A 22,343-nucleotide genomic window follows, 5' to 3' on the forward strand; every position below is an offset into this window, starting at 1 on the left:
GAGTTCAATCCCTGGCCAGCCAGAGAGAAACCCACATGGTGAGGCAGACCTCTCTTATCTCACCTGCTGCTCCCCTCAGCAGTGCATTTCAGTCAGTCTGCCTGTTCTGTTCCCCACTCTGGCAAATCCTCGAGCCCCTACATCTCTGGCCTGTACCCCAACTCTTGTATGCATAAATAAATAAATCTTTAGGAAAAAAAGAAATGATAGGTGTTAGATTTGTGAAGACTGTGAGAGGGTTGTATCTTCATAACTTCTTTATACCATACCATTTCTCAATCAAGCTGTAATCATAGTGATCGCAGGATATTTCCTGATTGATCACAACACCAAAATCAGAACCCTATTTGCAGAATAGCCTTAATATCTGTTATAAACATGAACAAATGTTTCCTTTAAATAATTTTACCTTAATTCACTTCATTTATTCTTTTTGCATGATCTGCTAAATCTAAAACCTGATGCGACTCTGTTTTTGGAAGTACATGGATTGCAAGTCTTAAATATATGCTGGTTGCATCAGGGATCCTAGCAGGAATTTTAGGGGTGGAATAGTCCTTTGTAGTTGACCTTGTTTAAGCAAGAGGGCCAGATTTTTGGACACTGAACTGACCAGTCATTGATTGCAGGCTGCTCCCAAAGAGGGCACTTAAGCCTGGGGAAGCAGCTTCCTCAGATTGAAGCAATTCCTGGACAGGAAATCATCATTGAGCTTTCGGCAGCCTGAGCTCCCAGCAATGTCTCAGTCCATCTTGCAGCTGTTCTTCTTTCTGGATGTACAGTCATCAGTGATTTGATGTCAACTCGGCCTGTTTGTCCATCCGTGATCTCATCCTCAGCCCCTGTGGGGAGAGTGCTTTACTGTGACTGTGTACACTGTTCCTGTGTGTTCTGGAAGATTTTCAAATGTCCAGGGAATTTGTCCTTTGGTGTTGACCACCCTTTTATTTCTCTCTTCTCGCCCTCAGATTCTGGACCTGCATTCAAGGCAGTATGAGTAGCAGGCACCTCCTCTACGTAAAGGAGCCTATTTCCTCCAGTTCTGTCCCACTGCTTTTAGGCCAAATTTGTGCATCACAAAACTGTCTTCTCTTATGATGAGAAGGTCTTAGGTCTCTCAGAACTTCTTGAGCCAGAGATCCAGCTCTCTGGTTTTCTTGGTATAAACTGAATTTACACTTCCTGTCGGAATCCCAGGTTAATTGTAGGAAGACTTTCCAAGCCCCACACTACACTTGATTGGAATCCTGACTTTGACTAGGTGATTGGTTAGTGGAGACCCCAAAGTGTTTATAACCATCTGGTCTGCAGCCCTGAATGCTGTCAGCATGAACAAGTGGGAAATGCAGCTTGCTTTCACTTATGCTTTCCTCTGTTGTAACATTTTCCATTACTTACCCTCTTCCTGAATTTAGCCTTTACCTTCCTTTTCTGTGGCTTTTTTTCCTCTCCCACATTTTCTATTCTAGTTTGTGTCTGTAATAAGCATCCCATGTATTGTTCTAGTCCATAGGTTACATTCTTTTTTCCAGGAAGCTCTATTGAAAAGAGCATCACAAGGCCAGAGAGATAACCTTTGGCTGATGTGGGAACTAACAGTGCCTCGTTGTGATGGAGAAGTGCCTTGGTTCTTCCCATATATCTTTTAAGAAGAAATAAGGAATTGTTTCTTTTTGAATTAAACTTCAGTAGGTAGCAGTGCCTTTGCATTCAATACTATAAAATTCCCCAGTTAGGGCCTCCCCGGTGGCGCAGCGGTTGAGCGCTGGGTTGCAAAGCTGCCCGCAGCCTCTGCAGCACCGGTTCGATCCCTGGCTGCTCCCCAGCCACCGGAGGAGGGTCCCACATGGCGCGCAGACCTCTCCTGCCGCCCGCTGCTCCCCTCAGCAGTGTACTTCGGTCCTTCTGCCTGCTCTGCTCCCCGCTCTGACTCTGGTGAATTCTCTCACCCTCCCGCACTTCTGACTGTACCCAGTGCTTGCATAAATAAATAAATAAATATTTAAAAAAAAAAAAAAACTTAAAAAAAAATGATCAGAATTAATTATAAAAAAAAAAAAAAAAAATTCCCCAGTTATTTGAACACATAATCGCCAAATCTCAGAAGTTTTATTTTTCACTTATACAAATGCCAGTGTGGGTTACAGGAACTTCTGGAAATGGTAGTTCCTCCATGTGGCTTTGCAATATTGGGGTTATTCGCCTCTAGCAGAGTAAGTGGAGAAGAGGGGAACAGAGAATCTTATTGCCAGCCCTGGATCTGCTCCCTAACCATCAGATCACTGAGCAGAACTCAGTGGCTCTAATAATTTGAGGAGAAAAATTCACATTACAATTCAAGGTAAAATACCAATTGCAAGTAAAAGAGCTGCTGAGAAATAAATACCTGGTCAAATATTGACTATACAAAAATGTCCACAGAAGGTTCTCTATTTGCATTCATTGTAAAAGGGTGCTGGGAAGAATAGTCTTCCTGGTGCCCAGGGAAGTTGGTCACCACTAGTAAGTAGTCTCTGTCATAACCTCTAAAAATGAAAAAGAAAAACGAACTGTGGATAACAACAATAACTAAAGTAAAAATATATTGATGTGAGTAAGCTATCGTTAGTAACCAGTAGGACAGGCTTAGTCAAGCCCTGTGGAAACCATTCATGGCAAAATTTTCATTTATTTGTGAGTTCCAAAGCTTACAATAGTCTAATAATTCAAAAAATAACGGGTTACTTTAAATTTAATGCATATTTTGTTATGCAGTTCTCATTTCTCAGATGCCCTATCTTTCCTCCAGGACAGAATTACTGCTTCCTCCTCTGAATTCTCTCTCTCAGTGCATTGTTCCTGTCTGTTGAGCAGAAGTTGGGATAATCCCAAGGAATCCCAAGAATTCCTAGGGAGCAGGAGCTGGAGGTCCATGTTCCTTGGCCTTCCAGGTCTATGCTGCCCTCACTGCTCCCTTTTTTATAGTAACTTTGTGAAGGAGAATTTAGCATCCAACTGAGTTTGTGACAACAGCCAGAGTGAACTGGCTACAGGAGACAAGTCTGATGAGACTACATTCTAAGGGGAGTTGCCTATGCAGCTAGCAGCACCTGGGAACTTTTGGAAGCTTGGCACTGCACCCCTTTGGGGGGAGGAAGTGCCACCAAGACCATTTGGCTCTTCACCAGGGACCTGGAGAGAGCCCCAGGGAGATCATTCAATAGACAATCTCATTTTTCTTTATATCTCTTTTATAATGCCTAGTCTCTTTTATTGTATTCTATTTTTTTTTTACTTTTTTTTTTTAAGGATTTATTATTTATATAAGATCCAGGGTACAGGCCAGATGCACAGGAGGGTGAGAGGATTCACCAGAGACAGAGTGGGGAACAGAACAGGCAAACTGATGAAATATACTGCTGAGGGGAGCAGTGGGCGAGACAGGAGAGGTCTGCTTTGCCATGTGGGATTCTCACCGGTCGGGATTGAACCTGCGCTGCAGAGGCTGCAGACAGCTTCACAGTGCAGCTCAACTGCCTGTGCCACCAGGGAGGCCCTCTTGCCTTCTGTATTATTCTTTCTTTCAAAGAGCACTATGTGTCTCCTAATAATTGAGGGTTACATTTTATTCACCTCTATTTTCCTAGCACCCAGAATGGCTTATGATACAGAGCAGATGTAATTAACCAATGACTGTATTAAGGAAGCAACAATGTAGACTTTTGTTTCTTTTTCTTTTGACTTGTAACATTTTTAAATTGCAGTAATGGTCAGTTCACAATGCTTTACATGATTCAGGGGTATAGGTTCATGAATGTTACCACACCTTGCCTACCACCCAAGCACCCACAATCCTCTACCATAGTGAAATCTGGACTCGTTTTTAGGAGATGATAGTTGAACCTAGAATTCTAAAGATGAATTAAGAAATGTGTGAGTAAAAATATTTCATGCTTCTCTTCCTCACTTTTGGAAATTTTAAGTACTTCCCTTTGATAGTATGATTATAATAATTTCAATCAAAATAATGTCAAACATCAAGTAAGTATATTAATCAGTTCTTAATATGGAAATAACTTCTTCCTATTACTTGTCCACAGTAGGTCATTTCTATACACTGAATCAATTGACAAGTTTAAGGAAAAAATCTAGACAGGAATGCAATGTTTACATAGTTAATTCAGCTGAGAGTGACATCAAGGTAGGGAAATACCCAGGTAGGGAATTATACAATGAAGGTCTTACTGTGGTTGTTTTAACTTCCAGATCAGAAATTTGAACTATATTTTATATATGATGAGAAATGACATGTCCAAATCTGTGATGTTTGTGGGTTTTCAGAGGATGGACTGAAGAGAAGAGACTGAAAAGAGTGAAAGAAGAAAAATACAATAATGCACACAAGTCACATGAATCCCGTCACAAGTCACGGGAGTCTATACTAGAGTAGGGGTAGTAGAAAAAGAGCAAGTGATATGCCAATTACATATCAATGGTAGAAAGAGAATTGATAAAATTTGGTGATGGAATGAGTAAGGGAGAGAAATAACTAATGAAAATGGAGAAACTGGACCCCCTTCCTAAACTCTTATAATAATATGATTGGCTAAAACTGGGTAGAGATAATTTGAACTTTGTTCCATGGAAACTCAAGAATAATACTTTTAAAAACCTGATCTGCTCGTTGCCCCTATTCTATTCCCATATGCTTGATGACTTGGTGAGCTCCTATAGGGGATATCCATAGTATTTCATTGTGGGGTGTGGATAACTATTCAATACGAATGAAGCACAGGTTCATGAGAAGCTGGAGTTGAATACGCTCTGCTGGCCACGGCACCATCGTGGTTATATTTAAGCTATCTGCTGGTGTGCCCCACAGAGATACCTGTTTTCCTACTGAAGCAATGCCTAGGACTACTACAGATCAGAGTAATTTAGGCAATATCTTCTGGTCAGTAGGGGGCAGTGTTGCACAATAGACTGTGCACACATAGTGTCCTCAAACTCAATGCAATCCTTAGCTCTGTGGCTTTCCCTGGACCCCAGGATTCCCGAAACTGGGTTGTTAAAGCATCTTCAGAATGAGCTGGAATTTTCTTTTAAAGTATAAATTCCCATGGAGAATTCTGATTCAATCAGCCTGGGATAGGACCCCTAAGATAAGTGTTTTATTTTGCTTTGTTTTTAACATTCTAGGTAATTTTAATAGCTAAATATCAGAAATGGTGTTTTAATCTTTGTGGGTCTCAGTTTTCATAGCATTTCTATGAATATCACATGAGGACTTTTATAAACTTTAAGACCCAGTAAAATCAATTGTTAATTATGTTACTTCATGAAATAACTTTACCATTTTTTAAAGTGATTTCTTCAATTTCTCATCAGTTTGAGGTTTGACTCTATGAGAGGGTATTCGCTTTTCTTTTCTTTTCTTTTCTTTTCTTTTCTTTTTTTTTTTTGCCTTGTGATGACAAAGAGAAAAAGAATGTGTCATGTCCAATACATACATAAAATGTATTAATAATTGGTGGCAAATTTAGATATTGAAGAGATGATAGAAAGTAGAAGACTTGCTGGAATGTTTGTTAAATCTGAGGAATAAATGCAATGTTTAAAAATGGCAATTGTAAACAGAAATTGCTTCTACATAAGATAAAACTCACATTTATTATTAACCCTGTAATAATTTAACTTACAAGTATATTAAGTCTCAGTTTGAAGAGCAGTAGCTTAAGTTAAATACCTTCTCTTGTTTATCCCCTTCAAGTGAAAAACAATCAAAAAGCAAAACAATACTAGTAACAAAAATAACAATGGTGTTTTTGAAACACATACTTTTTAGATAGATTTTAGCAGCTCAGTAGATCTATATGTAATGACCCGCGTGCCAGTTCATCTTAAAGCTCACAGCATGTTTAATCAGTCCTTGTTCACAGTTTCTGTGTAAACTGGATTTCTCATTTCTGAGGGATTTTCTAGGCCCACAGTTTTGTTCCCCACAGTCCCACAGTATCTCCTTGCATCTACTGTCTCTTAATTAATTTTCATCTTGCTTATGCTTCTTCAGTTCTGTGCCTGAATCACATCCATGTTAATCCTTTTGAATCATTTGTTTTACCCCGGGGTCCATCCAGTCACCCAAAAAGGCCATTGTTCATCCAGGGAGCCAACTGGCACATTCCTCTTGTACTTCATGCGGTCTTTAATTCCCACCATCCATGGACCTGTCACTTTAGGCTGTTAGCCTGAAGGTCATTCAGAAGATTTGAGTACATGTCTGATTTGAGGAACCTGGGGTAAGAGTCCTTTTCCATGAGAGTATAGATGATCTTTTGGGCTTCATCAAAACAGGTGACAGTTGGTGTCTTGACCTTCTTTGCAGTAGCTTCTCGAGTGCGAAAGTCAATATTGATCTAAAAAGAAATCCTCATTAGTTAACCAATACTTCCAATTTATCACAAAAATTATGATGTTACTCTATTTTTTTGAAGCACCTCAAATAGTGGTTTTGTGTACTCAGTTAAATCAGTTCAAATATATCTCTTGGATGTCTGTTCTCAACCAGCTCTGTTCTAGAGTAGAGAAAGTTAACTGATGGTGTATTTGGGTGGTGCAAAAGAGCAGACATTAAAAATTTAAATCACCACACAAGGTGATACATGCATCAAAAAGTGACAAAGACATTTAGAATTTACAGATAGAGAAGGAACTTGTGCAACTATCATCTTCTGGGACCAAGAATAAACTGGAAGGTGGGCACTACTATTAACTGAAAATATTTTTTTTTCCATTGCGATTGTAGGCATTAAATTAATTTGTATTTTATGCTAATCCCAGATGAGATAGCGCATAAGGGTGACTGACATGAAATTCTGGGCAAATACTCCTTCCTCCATTGCTATCAAGTTAGGTGGTTTCTCAAGATCAATCTTTTCACCCTACTGTGTTGAAATATTCACAAATCTAGAACATAAGATGATTGCTGCAGTGAACTATATGAATATACCTTGATAGCTAACAGTGAAATCATGACTTTTTTGGGGGGTCTAAGTTCTTTAAAAGTAAACTGATGACAATGATCTTAATGCTTACTTGTTTAGCAGCATCTGAATGTACAAATGCTTTATATATCTTCTCTGCTTTGCAATGCAAAAGATCAGACTCTGTTTTTTTATAGTCTTCACAAGCCAACCAGAATTCAATATTCTCCTCACTGAACTCAGACTTTAGGAAATTTCCAAAGACATCTTGACCAGCTAAAAAGAAAAGGTGAGGGGTGAGAAAATCAAATTAATGAATGATTAAGTTGAAGAAGAAATTTGCAAGAAAAAATACTATTGCATTCTCTATGTAAAAGGGAAAGCTTCTGCTGGAATAGCTGTCATAGTTTGCAGAAATGGGAAGGCCACATACAGGCATTAAATGATACAGGCATTAAAAATAGTCACAAGGATACGGAGAGGATCCTTTCTTGATTACAGAACCATATTTTTACTTCTATATACCAACTTTTAGTTGGAATATAGAGTATTTTAGCAAAGCAAACGTTGACAAAGGCCATTGACATCCTGTTAATCATTAACAAATATAATTTTCCTACTCAATTCATATTGATCAGAATGACCAATGAGTGAGGCCTCCGTGTCACCTATGTTACTGAGGCATTTTGATGGGACATCTTTACCCCTTTGTTTAGCTGAAGCCAAAATTAAGTCAGATAATAAGATGGGTGAACCATCTTGAACTACTTGATCCCCAGACAAGACTCCTTAGGTTGTTTGTGGGGAGAAGAGGATAAGATCACCCATTGGGTAGAGACCAACTCGAACAAGGGCCTAATCTCAGCAGAGCTACAGTGCCCATCATGGGAGGGGACAGACTGCTTTCATTCCTTACTTATTCTCATCAAAAACTCCCTCCAAAAATCTGTTTAAATTCATTTCATTGTATCTATGCTATAACAGGCATCACATTTTACATAATCAATTATATATGATATCTCCACTGCCTTCGAGGCAGCGAGACACTATCATTTGTGAATCCTTGTTGCGTCTGCAATCCCTGCCACATACCAGCAGGGTGAATGAGTGAGTTAATAAATGCACGACTGATGAAATAATGAATTGACTTAATAAATCCAACTCCTTATATTCAACAGCCAAAAATGCAATCTGTAGGTTGCATTCAGAATGGTAGTTCATATAGTGATGCTTTGCTTTTAAAAACCTTACTTCAGAATCCCAGCATAATTTTCAATCTTATTATAATGATCCATGGAAACACCTAATTATCTTGATAGATTTGTCAAAGGACAGTGGCAGAACTTTTTTAAATATTATACTATAATGAAGCATAGTATCTGAAACTACCATGATCATAGAAAAACAAGAATATAACTTTCTGCATGTCTCCTATCTGGAATGCTATATTTTAGTGAAGTCATTCAGTGCATTAGGATATTGAGCTGAACCCAGAAGCATTCAATTATTAATCTATACTTACTTTGATTGGCAAGAAGTTTTTCTAGAGATTGAGACCACTGTATTACTTCATCAGCAGACAGTCTGCAGGGGAGAAATTCACATAAATTAGTGAAAAATTTTTTCTATCGGCACAAATGGAATTAGAATATCAATCACTCTATAAACTCAGATTCTAGTTTTAATAAATTTTAGTAAAGTTTAAGAGAAAATATCCCTTAGAATTGCTATCTTTATGAAAATGTCTGCTAATGAAATGTGAGAAAATTGACTTCTATTGATATATCCTCCAACAACTGATAGATGTGAAATATGCAGACACTCCTTTGTATTTAATTTTCATTGGTGCTAATATAGTCTAATTTATTAGACTTTTTAATAGGATTCATTTCTTATGAGCAGTATTATAAGCAGTATTATGAATCTTTAGGTAGAACACAGTGCTAATGCATAGGCCACACTTAATGACAGGTCAATGTATGAATGTACATACATGTCTTTGGACTTGGAACGCTTCATTCCAGATTCCAGATGTGGGAGCATAGATTTCAGATAAGCTTTCATGTCCATTCCACTACAAAAGACACAAAATTGAACATTCATATTTTCTCAGTAGAATACATTTTAATTTTAGAAAAAAAAGAGCATGAAATAAATTTCTCAAGGAATAAGGCAATAATAAAAATATGATACAGCATTTTGCAATATTAAAGATAAAGCCAATTTTAGGAGCAAACATCTGGGAAAAAATCCCATCTAACTTAATTCCCTCTCATGATTCATTTTTTACTGCACTTGGATACACTATAACTCACAACAGGTAGTTGCTCAAATCTGACTTAGTTAAATGCTCATAATTTCTCCCATTCATTCCTAATCCTTCTTTCTTTAAAGATTATCTATGTCAGAGTCACAAAGTGAGACACTGAGTGAACTTACAAAACCTTAGGCCTCCTTTTTGGTGCTTTGTCTTCTAGAAGTGAGTGACCAGTTCCCTTCAGTTCTTTTGGGTGAGCAGAGAAGAACATCCCTGGCATATTACCTCTTCTGGGTGGAGATGATTGCTGCTCGCTTAGTTCTCACACAGCGAGTGTCTGCCAAGCGCTGTCTCTGCTGCTTTATATAGTGAGAGGAATGGGCTCTGGCTGTTCAAAGAAGTCTGTTTATCAAGTGATATTACCACAGACACTGGAAGTTCCCCCTTTCTCAGTGTGTTGTGACGTGTGTCTTGAAAAAAAAAAAGCATGCAGTGATGTCTTGTGGTTGAAACTTAACCAAATGAGAACAGGTCACTTGATTTGAAAAAAAGAAAGAACGTTAAACATACAGACACACACACCACAGTGTGAAAGTTCTAGGGCATCCTTGTCTCTCCTTAAAAATTGCCTGCTTCACCGATATGTTTCAGCCTTGCATATTCCTTGACTATAAAATTCATCTGATCAAAATATTATTTTTTTCTTTCTTTCAGGAAATAGTATAAATAAACAAATGCTTTTGTTTATTTGTATATCTATATATTTCTGATAGGGAGGAGAGATTTGAAAGGGTCTTTTCCCTTTTCCCTACTCTAACCCTCACCCCCTACTTCAATGTCAGTGGTAAGAAGTCTCCTTGTTAGTGCCTTCCCAGATGCGTGCTAGATATTCTACTAGTGTTATATAAGACGATTATTGCTTAGGGTAAAAATAAAGCAAAATTATAACAAAACTCTAATTAAATAAATGTAGAGCTTATTTACATTCATGAAAAAATGTGACATCAGAAGTAAATAAACTGATGCTATCAGAGGAAAATCTCCTTAAGGTTAAAAAAAAAGAGTATAGGGCCTCCCCGGTGGCGCAGCGGTTGAGCACTGGGTTGCGAAGCTGCCCGCAGCCTCTGCGGTGCCGGTTCGATCCCCGGCTGCTCCCCGGCCACCGGAGGAGGGTCCCGCATGGTGCGCAGACCTCTCCTGCCGCCCGCTGCTCCCCTCAGCAGTGTACTTCGGTCCTTCTGCCTGCTCTGCTCCCCGCTCTGGCTCTGGTGAATTCTCTCACCCTCCCGCGCTTCTGACTGTACCCAGTGCTTGTATAAACAAACAAATAAATAAATAAATAAAACATGCCTCTATTAAAAAAAAAAAAAAGAGTATATTTGAATTGACCAATAATGGGTGCTTCCTAGATGATGATCTTTCAGATTTTTGCAGGGCCTCTGGAGAAATATAGTCTGGCTTTAATTAAGATTAACTATTAAAAATAAAAAAACCTGGGCCTCCCCACTAGCTCAGCAGTTGAGCACTGGGTTGCAAAGCTGCCTGCAACCTCTGCAGCACAGGTTTGAATCCCGGACACTGGGTAAGGGTCCCACATGGCATGCAGACCTCTCCTGCCACCAGCTGCTCCCCTCAGCAGTGTACCTTGTCAGTCTGCCTGTTCTGCTCTCCGCTCTGGCGAATTCTCTCACCCTCCCATGCTTCTGACTATACCCAGTGCTTGTATAAATAAATAAATCAATCTTTAAAAAAAAAAAAAAACAACCTAAGGAATTTGAAGACTAATTGGTCAGGGTAGAGGATTTAGTGCAATATAAGCTTATATAGGTAATGTATCGTGTGTGGTTTACTTACAGACTGTCCAGTTTAACTTAAACCTCTGGATTTTGTACCTGAAAAGACAAAACAATTTTTTTCTTAGAGAAGTTTCTGATTAGGTTAAAGCTGACAAAAAGGAAGAAAGTATTTATTACTTTTCCTTTCTTGGTTATATGCTCAGGATGAAAATGTTTGAAGGATTCACATTTGTAATATTACAAATCTCACTTACTACATGGTCATGAACATTTACTATGTTGTATGTGACAATCATCATTTGATGTTAAGTAGATAACTCGGTGCAATAAGAATGAAAACTAATGAGATGAGCTGGCCACTTTGAAAGAGACCCAAACAAAACTGACAGGCTCAAAGCCATATAACATAAGGCGTGCGTTTGTGTATTTTTGTGGTTCACTCCACACTTTCTATTAAAATCTTCAGTGTTGCTCATGTTTGTTTATCTAGTACTCTCATTCCTTTAGATAACTGTAGGTAAGTTATGTTAGAGAAAAATGTTTCAAAATTTATTTTTAATGGCTTCCTGTTATTATTATGCAAATATACTGACAATTTCCAAGATGTGTTTCTGTGACAGTAGTTCCTTTGAATACTAATAAGCATTTTAAAAGCTACAGCAGTGGCAGTAGCAAAGGTTATGGGACCATGTAATTTTTGGGAGATGTTGGGTTAATGTTGAATAAGGTTCTTAAATCGATCAGTGCAGACCTGAGAGCCATCAGTATGTCCATGCACACTTATCAATCTTTCACGGGAGGGAAAAGGATGCAGCAGTTTCCTTAAACCCTCTTTGGATAGGAAAAATAGTTTGCAGAAAAAATATCCTCTTGACACCACATTGGGAAATTGTAATAGAGTTAGAAGTATTTCTCTCATATCTCTCTTACGTAATAATGATTCCTTTAAATCACCGATCTTTTGTTACCACAGTAGTCATTCAGGCTCAAACATGTGAAGCAACTACAATTGCTTTCAAACCCAAATAGAGATTTAAACTCCTGATGGGGGTGGTTTCCAACTGATCTTGCTATATTAAAGTTGGCTGTTGAAGCTATTTCAATGGTCTACTAATGTAGAAGTTGCTTGTAAGGTCATGCAAAACTTACATGTGCAGGAAGTAGGCAAATTGGATGAGGTGTTATCAGTAAGGGCTGAGTCCAGGACAGGATATTGAAAGTTCCCTATCAATTGCACTCGGTGTCACTGTATGATTCCTCTTTGTGAAATACATTCTGACAAGATAAAGAATCAAAATAACTTTGTGGGCCTCCCTGGTGGCACAAGGGGTTAAGCACCACACTATGAAGCAATCCGCAGACTCTGCAGCATGAGTTCAATCCCTCGCCAGCCAGGGAGATACCCCCATGGCGAAGCAGACCTCTCTTGTCTCGCCCGCTGCTCCCCTCAGCAGTGTATTTCAGTCCGTCTGCCTGTTCTGTTCCCCACTCTGTCTCTGGTGAATCCTCTTACCCCCCTCCCCACATCTCAAGGCCTGAACCCCAGCTCTTGTATGCATAAATAAATAAATCTTTAAAAAAAACAAACAAAAACAAAATAATAACTTTGTGAATCAATGGCTCTGGTTGAAATTGTAAAGGATTTGATAAAAACCCAATGGAAGAAATAATGGTTCTCACCAACATCATCTTGTTTGTATTTTTCCTTTGAAAAATTGTGTTTAAATAACTAAGTAGAAATCCTAAGAAAAGGAATATTTAAGAAAAGGAATATTTAAGACTATTTTAGAATAGTTTTAGGTTTACAGCAAAATTGAACAGAAAGTACAGAGAGCTTACATTACTCTCTCCACCCTGTTTCAATCATGCTGCACCTTCTTTCCCCCATCAATTTCCAAATCTGTGTGGTACTTTTGTTGCAATCCATGATAAATATCGCTGACTCATCACTGTCATCCAAAATCCTTAGTTTCATTGCAGTTCATACTTGGTATTATACATTCTATGGGTGTTGAACATACGGGTTTTGACAAATGTAAAATGACACATTTTACCTTAAGTACCATACAGAAGTTTCCCTGCCCTAAAAATCCCAGTGTTATACTTTAAAATATCTTGGAGACAAGTTTGATAAAACATCTCAGGTTATGGTTATTAATTTCAATGGGGAAAATTTTAATCTTTGCTGAATTGATTTTTACATTTCACACACTTCAATCACCTGAGCCCTAAAGGGAGTACTTTACTGAATGACTATTCAAACCTTGATGTTGATTAAACTAATGTTGAGCCATTATAATATTGCTAAAATCTTGTGGACATTAGGAATTATGGGAAAAGGACTATAATAAGGACAAGGAGTCCCTGGTATGATTGAAGATGGAAACCAGACTTTTGGCGATGATCACAATGTGCAGAATATATAGATGTTGAAGTATAAAGTTGTGTACCTGAGATTTACGGTATGTTATAAAGCAATATTACATTAATTAAAAAAATATATATATACCATAATACACACACATATACACAGAGTGACATGAACAGAAATTTTGACTCATTGAAACAAAATGTCTTGATTTAAACAAATTGTCTTTGCATCTTACAATGTATCATACATATTTCTACAAACAGAAAGAAGAATGAATCTCTGTAAATAGGGCAGAGAGATATTTAAGCAAGTAAGCTAAGTGAAGTGTGCCGAGAGTAATGTACACAGGAAAGTGATTAACTCTGGAAGCATGAGATGGGAAACAGAGCACTGTTGCCACTTACTACAAAATCAACATGCATCTCTTTTCTGCCTGTTTTTATACTGGAGATCAGCACCCCATGAAAAGTCCAAAAGACTGCAGTGGAGAAGCTGGTCTCCAGCAGCGGACCCTCTTCCATGTATAAAAATCATGGAAAAATGCATCCCATATGTAATTACAAAGCTTTGCAGAGTTTAAAAGGATCTCTGAAAGATTTTGTTGAAATAGTGTAGATACTCAAAGGTTAGGAAATAAAGACAAAGTCCTGTTTTTTTTTTTTTTTTTTTTTTGCTTTTTACTCATGCAGTTTCCAAGCTCAAAGATAGGGCTGCCAACAGTGTGTCAGCTATACTTCATAGAGTTTCTTTTAAAAACGTCAACAAAGATGACTTTTGAAGGTTTTTCTGTATGCCCAGGTAGAACATTGGTGGCGACATTGGTGCTTACTTTGTATCATTTGTGAATAAAAAGATTAAAGATTTCAGGTTTGCTTACCATTTTATTTTCTAATAGGAAGTCAGCTAATAGGTTTTAATATGAGGAGATGTCTGCAGCTTGGTGAAATTCAGTGAACTCAGTAAATGCAAACTGAGCAAGATAATAATCTAGTTTCTTTTTCTCATCCTGCTCTATTCTACTTATGGTCACACTGCACACCTCCTTTCTATAATTTAAGAGATTATAAGAAAATGAACATGGGAATTTCAGTGAACTGGGCTCATGTGATTTTATACATTTTATTCATACTAGATCTTATCTTACCAACAAAGTTCTCATAAGTAAGTCTCTCTTCTAATTCTTGAAAGTACTAAAGAAACCTTTGGATTAATCTTATGTCTGGTACACGGCCTCCATGATGGATTCATTTTCATTTATTATTACTTTATGATTTATAATCATTTCAACAAGGGAGAGCAGTCATGCTCTCTATTTGACTGCACTTTACAAATAAAATCCAGCATGTACCAAAGCAAGGGTCTTAGTCCCAAGTGCAAGTAAAAGGAAAATGATGCTGTAAGAACATGAATACATTATTTAGAGTTGGAGTAGAGTGTTTTATTACCTAATGTGGGCCATAAATGTACAAAGATACTCAGAGGGCGGCACTGAGAGACTATTTATAAAGAAGAAAATATTTTAATTATCAGAGAACGATTTGAATAAATCATTGTGCTAATTTTTCAAATATCTATTTGCAATAATTCCAGTGATTTGAAATGTCTATTTGAAATCATTCCAGTGATCTGCCTTTGCTTCTGTAAACAACAGTGATTTAGTTGCTTTGTTTTTCCCCATGAATTATGTCATTTTCCAAGACAAAAAAAAAATCTTATCAAAGTTTACTGACATTCTCCACTATTCCAAAATTCACCACAGTAACTGCACATTTTTCATGTTTTTTCTAATATTTTGCTTTTGTATTTATTTATATGTGTGTATATATATATAATATATATTATATTTATTTGCATGTGTGTGTGTATACACACTTGTTGGAAGACTGTGACTAGAAATAAATGTGAATCTGACATCAACACTTTGTTTTATATATATACACACACACATATAAAACAAAATGTTGATGTCAGATTCACATTTATTTCTAGTCACACTCTTCCAACTTGAGTAAGCACCTTTAAGTCAATAAATCGTGTCCATTCGCTGGTGATCCTACTATTATGTGGGTGCAAGTCGTGTGTGGTACTCCCTCTTTTCCTGTGCCTGCTCTGTTTTTTCAAATAGTTTGGATTTTATTACCTTATTTTTCATTTATTTTTTAATTAAATGAATGACTTTGTGATCACAAATTCCTATTGATATGCTTATCTTGCTGCATTGAATATGGCTGTGGGTTCAGTGTCAAGGCATAACTTTGACCCATTTGTGAGTTTGATCAAATCAGTTCATTTCTTGTCAGTTTCCTCTACGTAAAAGTCAAAGGTGAAAATCAAGTAATTTGCAGCTATGATCATGGTGTAGGGAGAGTTTTGCTTCTTTTGACATTCTATAGTGATCAAAAGTAGACCTAAAAAATTAGAATTTAGAAAGAATACTACGTCTTCTGTTTTCTTTCTACATTTAGAACCCTTTGCCTAGACTTCTCCTTCCTAAAAGTCAGTGAATTTGACAACCCAACTACTCTGAGTCCAACACTGTTCCTGGCACTGCCCCTCAGTATCCACTGGTTCAATCTTCTAGAATCTTCCTTTTCCTATAGAATTTCTTTTCACCTAGTTATTGTATTTATGTAAACCAATATGTTACACAAATGTATGAAGTCCATACAGATGTTAATGGTGTGGAAATATCACAGACTTTCTGCCAAACTACAATCTAATTGTCTTGCCATCTGCTTCTTACAGATACTCATAGCTGGAAATGTGGATCATTCCCAAATGCAGGCCTTCTCTAGCTTCAGTTTCTAAGCCAATCCTTAATGAGATTGGAAGGAGCTGATTTCTTTCAATTTGAATCAGGAGTGGTAGAAAGTTTCTGCTAGGAACTAATGTTGAATTGCCTGTTAAGGGATTTTTCATGGATGCTAGTGTCAGCAGCCCAATTTTGAATATTAAATATATTAGGCAAACCAGAACATAACTGGAAGTTTCCTGGAATAACTTAAGTAATGGAAGGAAATACTGAAACTTTCAATTTCAACTAAACCTAAGTGGGGCTTCAGAATCTTTAAAATTATGACTTCTCTGTTGAACGTGATAGCTACAAATTGGGAAGACATGCCTGTCCCCAACTTGTGACAATGACCCTCACTTCCAAATGTAGCAAATATCAGCTGTATAAATAGGCCCTGTGCTGTCTCTTCTTATCTCAGTTTTCTTCTGCTGTGTTTTGTCTTGTTTCCAGTTGGATTTGAGGAAGCAGAAAACCAGGGTAATGTATTTGGTGGGAACTCAAATTTAGAACAAGCACAACACCTTGCTTTCTTTTTTGCTTTAATGATATAGAAGATTAGGAAATATTAACTATAAACTGCTCTACATTTGTTTTCTTTGTGAAAATCAAGTAACTTTTACTTTGACCAAGTTTTGTCCCTCTTCTTTTTGTCATTGTGAGATGTTAAGTCCTGTTTTACTTTATCTGGTGTCTTGTTTATGATTCTTTGGCTTTTCTCCTGGTTGATTCTGTTTTGACCAGATTCATAGCTGAGACAGTAAGATCTTAAAACACCCAAAAAAACAGTGAATAAAAATATTAAAAACAGTTTGGTTTGTGTGGGAGTTTGTTCCATTCTTCTAGCTTGGGGTTTCTTTTCTCACATTTTGTTTAAGCAAGATTGAGGTGTATTTGCTTCCTATGTGTGACAGTGAGTGGGCAATGCAGACAGAGCGAGGTGGTCAGTAATGTGTGCCCTGAATTACAGCAGGAGGCTTGGCATCTGCAAGAAAGCACGGACCTACGAGCGGATAAAGTTTGGAAATGTGACATTGAGACTGGTGGTGTCCATGAGGGTCCCTGCAGCTGACCTCCCCTCTCCTGTCTGTCCACTGCGGAGCAGCCGTTTCCAAGACAACAGAAAGCTCTTTAGGGCATGTTAGTTATGCCATGAGTTACATGATCTATTCAATCCTGGAAACTTCATTCTTTAAAACAAGTAGGTTGGAGATGGTTACATTTTATAATTCATCCTATACATCTTTAAATGAAACAATATTCACCCTGCATATAAAATTAAAATTTTCTGAGAAGACTTAAAAAAGAATCAGTACAATAGGGTTACCTCCCAGTCCCAACCCCTCCCCCCTCCCCATGCCTGGAGAATTCCCCATGAGTTGGGATAGTCCTAAGGACAGTGGACTAATACCAGTGAGAATGTCATCATTTCACTTCTCTTTCATGAGGAGAGTGTTTTATATATTATATTACTTCAGATCTAGCTATGAGAGAGATTTGAAATGTTGAGGGATTGTTTCCTTTTCCTGGCAGAACTCATACCCATGATCAAATCAAATACCAGCCCATCCAGAGGAAGGTCTGTGCAGCTGTGGATGTCTTTAAATCCAGAATGCCCTCTGATTGCCCAACTGCTGCCAGATAAGGTCACTGATGCAGGTCCTTGTGATCTCATAGGAAGCTTAGAGTACCCTTGATCACATCAAGTTCAAGTTTGTGTTAACCACAGTCTAACTTCATAGCAATAATTGATACTAATCAATGATTAAGACTGTACCCAACATTATGTAGTAAACAGACTGTGATCCAGATTTGTTTATTCATTCCCTGAAATATTGTTCAGTCTCTTTTTTTGATATTAAAATATTTCTGATATGTAATATCAGAAAAACCTTAGATTTTTATGCCCATTATTTCCTCTGCTCCCCTCCGCTCCTCTTCTTCTATTTTGTCTCCCTTTCTTTTATGTCTTCCCTAACTTTATTGGCTTCTGCACATGCAGATGGGCTACTTGATCTCACTGTGAAATCTTCGCCTTCACTGTTTTCTTTGTAAAATTAGAAGAAAGAACAGGGTGATTTAGTGGGTAGTTAGTTGAAAGCATAAGGGCTTCTGAGAATTCTGTTTCTTGAATTCCAATAGAATCTATCATCTATATTTCTCCTAAACAAGCTGACTTGACTTTAATGGGTAGGAATAAAGCTGCTTTGTGCAAATGTCCAGAACAGTGGCTGACATACAGGAGCTGTTAAAAATGCCAACTGAATATGAGGTTAAGGGCTGAAGCTTATGTTGGGGGGGAAAGGATGTCCTGAATGAATTCCACAAACACAGCTTTTTTGGACCCCACCCCCACCCCAGACCAAAGAGATCCAAGACACCATACTACAAACCCCATAATGTCGTCACCATGGAAAGGAGGATTGCTGGGAACTGAGGGTGGAGTTAAGCAGTCAGGCTTGGTAGATAACCAGACATGTGGGCCTTGGGGGCCCTTGATTTTTCCCCAGCTTTCATTGTGTGCCATTGGGGTTCCAGCTCAGCAGAACTGAAAGAATGCATTCACCAATGTATCTCTCTCTCTTTCTCCCTGAGTATTTCTTTCTTCATTTCCCCTTCTTTGTAAATAAACCCATTATTAACCTTTCTGTATGTGTACCTGCAGTTGAGTCTCATTATAAATCTCTTTTAAGCATGCGGGTGAGGACCCACAGCCAGGCAACCCATTTCACATTGGGGTTGCCCTGTAACACTTAGACTAATTTGTCCAACTATTCAACAAATATTTATGAAGTTATTATTGAATGATAGTCACTCTGGTCCATATTGGAGAATCTAGAGGTGAATCTTATTCTGGAGAAAGACAAATATAAAATTTCAAAGCATGTGAAGTGTACAATATAGGATGAAGCACAGGCATTGTTAAAAGACAAAACCCAACCAAGCAACTTGGAGGCTGTCACTGCTTTCTAAAATGGTGTTTGAACCTGGCAGCATTGCCCACAGCAAGTGGAAAGGAGCTTCCAGGAGCTATACACAATAGAAGGTTCTCATGGGCAGAAAGGAAGTGATTGAGAATAGAGGAAAATGCTTCAGGCTCGGCTGCCTTCCCTCACCACCCTATGGGGTTTACTGAGGTCTATCTACCAGGCTGATTACCTTGCTTGGCTGATCAGGGAATACCCAGCTTCCAGGTTCAAGGTCACATTACTGAACTCTGAAACTGAAATTAGGTTAGGTCTTAACCCTTGGCTTGGTGACATGGACTGTGAGCCCAACTCTTCCATCTTGGACCTGTTGTCTCTTTTTACACAGTATCCTGGAATGATAGAAGGTGGCACCTAACCTAGTGAGGGCAGATTCACAAAATAATGTATTCATTTTATTCACGTCACTAACAATACTTATTGGGTGTTGGTGAATCTTTCAGGTACTTTCAAATAGGGCAAACTCCACTTGGATTTTATTCCTTCGCCGCTTCGACATTTTGCCATTTTTTAAAAAGATTTATCTATTTATGCATAGAAGAACTGGGGTACAGGCCAGAGGTGCAGGGGTGGGGAAGATGGAATTCGTGCTGCAGAGGCTGCAAATAGCTTCACAGTGCTGTGCTTAACCCCTTGGGCCACTAGGGAGGGCCCCTTTATGCCATTTTTTGCCAAGATGATTTGAGCAGACAGCTGCTCAAAAGGCTGAAAGTTTCCAAAAGGCTGGAAGCCAGAGGCTAAGGGTGACTGAGCAGATATGTGGGAGGATTTGAGTCTCAGGTGGATCGTTTCCATCCTACTCAGCAGATCCCTGGTCCTTGTACATGAGAAAAGGATAGTGATCAGGCTTAGTTGTCTCACCACATTATGTTATGGTTTCTGTTTTTTACTGATTTAAAATCTAAAATCTGTGATTCTTGGCTATCGATGTTTTAGTTTACGTTTGTACTCCTCCTATTACTTTGAAGGTTTAAAATTTTGTCCCAGTGGTTGTCTTTTTAACTATGACTTCATATTACACGTCATATTACTGACTGTGAGTTATAATGTGATTAATCTTTCCTTACTGATCTCCGTCCCCTCTACAATGTATTTTTGTTATAGTTTTTCTTAATTGTCCCTTAATACTTTCAAATACTTTCACCAGTGTAACTTGTCATCCTTGAGAGGTACGATTGACTGCCAGCGATAGAAGAAAAGGAAACCAGAATACCTTCCCCCCCAACTTTCGGGGACCGGCCTGTCTCCAGCAAGGTCTTGTCTTATTGGGGAAAACCTCTGTGTTTCCCTTACTCCACTTTCACTTTCTGTCCCTTCCACTTTTGAACACACATACACACACTAATACTTCCAAAAAAAGAAATCAAGACGTTCCATTTTTCCCTTTGTTAGTCTCAATGCTGGACATTTCACCACATCCCAGTTAAGATTTCTCTGTTATACTATAAAATTTTAGGTGTTTCTATCTTGAGTCTCTGCCTATAATTTTCTTTTCAGGAACTGTGGTGAATGGAACACACAGACACATATGTGCTGTTTTCTCCTTTGAGCTTTAGTTGTAATTTTCCTTTTTTTTTTTTAAGATGCATTTGTTTACGCATACAAGAGCTGGGTTGCAGGCCAGAGGTGCAGGGGTGAGAGGATTCAGCAGAGAGTGGAGAGCAGAACAGGCAGATCTACTGAAATACACTGGTGAGGGGAGTAGATGGTGAGCCAGGAGAGGTCTGCTGTTGCCATGTGGGTTTCTCCCTGGCTGGGGATCGAACTCATGCTGGAGTGTCTACAGATAGCTTCACAGTTCTGAGAAATAACCCCTTCTGCCATGAGGGAGGCCCCGAGTCATAATTTTCTAATATGACATTAATCCTATCCAGGGCACTTTTCATTTTTGATATTATTGTTTCCATCTCTCAATGTTTAATTTGTGTCTCTTTACATCTTCTATATCCTTATTTAATAAATTCAATCTTCTAATTTCCTGGATATATGGATGCAGTTATAATAACTGTCTGGATGTTCTTGTCTATTAATTGTGTTATCTATATCATTCTAAAAAAGTTTCAATGAATTGATTTTTGTCTTCATTATAGAAATTTTGATTGGATGCCAGAAGTTATGATTTTACTTTTTTGGGGGGTGGGTAGTAGTTACTTTTTTGTTTTTATGTTCCTGGGCATGATTGGTTACTTGAAAACATTTTGATTTTTCAGCTTGATCTTTGTGAGGTAGGATTCCAGAACTTTATCTTTGAATTTTTGCTCTTCCCCTCTGGCTTTTGGGACTCACCCCATCCTTGTGTGATCCCAGGGTACTGTCCCTGTCATCCTTTTATATTCATCTTTCCTTTATGGTTTCATCACAGACAAGCCCTAATCAGTCTTCACCTACGTTGAAGCAGGACCCTGCACCACACTGCCATCCATTCTCTGTGTGGCTTGTTCTTTATTGGCACTTTCCTGCTGACTATCTGTGTGGTCTTCCTGAACTCCGGCTCTTGTCTCCTCAACAGAGGGAGGCTGCTGAGTTCTTCCTGGGCCTCCAGCCACAGCCCAGACATTTTCCCCAGCTAGCAAACTGGACAATTATAAGATTCTTCTCATCATTTCTTGTCTCTCAGGAATAACTGTTCTTTATTATTTGATGTCTTGGTCATACTAGAATAATAAATCTTTGAATAAAGCAATTCCCAGCTTGATGACATGCATAAATTCCCTGACCTTAAGTCTGTTTCTTTTTTTTCAATTGAAATAATTATCACCTGGCCCTAACTCCTTCTTGCTATTATATTACATGTTGACAACAACCCATCTGTGTCAAAATTATATTCTTCACTCATACATTCATTTAGTTATGATTTTGATCTTTAGAGCACAATTATGCTGACCTTATTGTATTTATTGATGAATATAATATAATGGTTATGCTGATTATTAATCGACCTGGATTTGTTCAGTTTTTTTTTATTATTATTATTATTTTTAATAGAAGCATGTTATTATTTATTTGTTTGTTTGTTTGTTTGTTTGTTTGTTTTGTTTATACATGCACTGGGTACAGTCCGAAGCGCAGGAGGGTGAGAGAATTCACCAGAGCCAGAGTAGGGAGCAGAGCAGGCAGAAGGACCGAAGTACACTGCTGAGGGATGCAGTGGACGCGGCAGGAGAGGTCTGCGCACCATG

General features: G+C 38.2%; 1 protein-coding gene across 5 annotated transcripts; it reads right to left on the reverse strand.

Moving 5' to 3' along the window:
• Nucleotides 1-5,646: 5,646 nt before the first annotated feature.
• Nucleotides 5,647-17,782, reverse strand: RGS1 (regulator of G protein signaling 1). Of its 5 annotated transcripts, none has more exons than XM_037496254.2 (8): nucleotides 17,739-17,782; nucleotides 12,165-12,290; nucleotides 11,074-11,111; nucleotides 9,402-9,689; nucleotides 8,956-9,036; nucleotides 8,485-8,546; nucleotides 7,075-7,238; nucleotides 5,647-6,395 (listed from the first exon to the last, which is right to left on the reverse strand). In XM_037496254.2, the coding sequence occupies exons 4-8, from the start codon at nucleotides 9,497-9,499 to the stop codon at nucleotides 6,210-6,212; spliced, it is 591 nt and encodes a 196-aa protein (XP_037352151.1). In that variant the 5' UTR covers nucleotides 9,500-9,689; nucleotides 11,074-11,111; nucleotides 12,165-12,290; nucleotides 17,739-17,782; the 3' UTR covers nucleotides 5,647-6,209. The 5 variants fall into 5 exon arrangements, with proteins under 5 accessions (XP_037352151.1, XP_037352150.1, XP_037352152.1 ...); XM_037496253.2 differs by having other exon boundaries at nucleotides 17,720-17,782; XM_037496255.2 differs by lacking the exon at nucleotides 12,165-12,290.
• Between the last annotated feature and the right edge of the window lie 4,561 nt (nucleotides 17,783-22,343).

The sequence above is a fragment of the Talpa occidentalis genome, unplaced genomic scaffold (assembly GCF_014898055.3).
Source record: "Talpa occidentalis isolate TD23 unplaced genomic scaffold, MPIMG_talOcc4v2.1 talOcc4.8, whole genome shotgun sequence".
Classification (NCBI taxonomy): domain Eukaryota; kingdom Metazoa; phylum Chordata; class Mammalia; order Eulipotyphla; family Talpidae; genus Talpa; species Talpa occidentalis.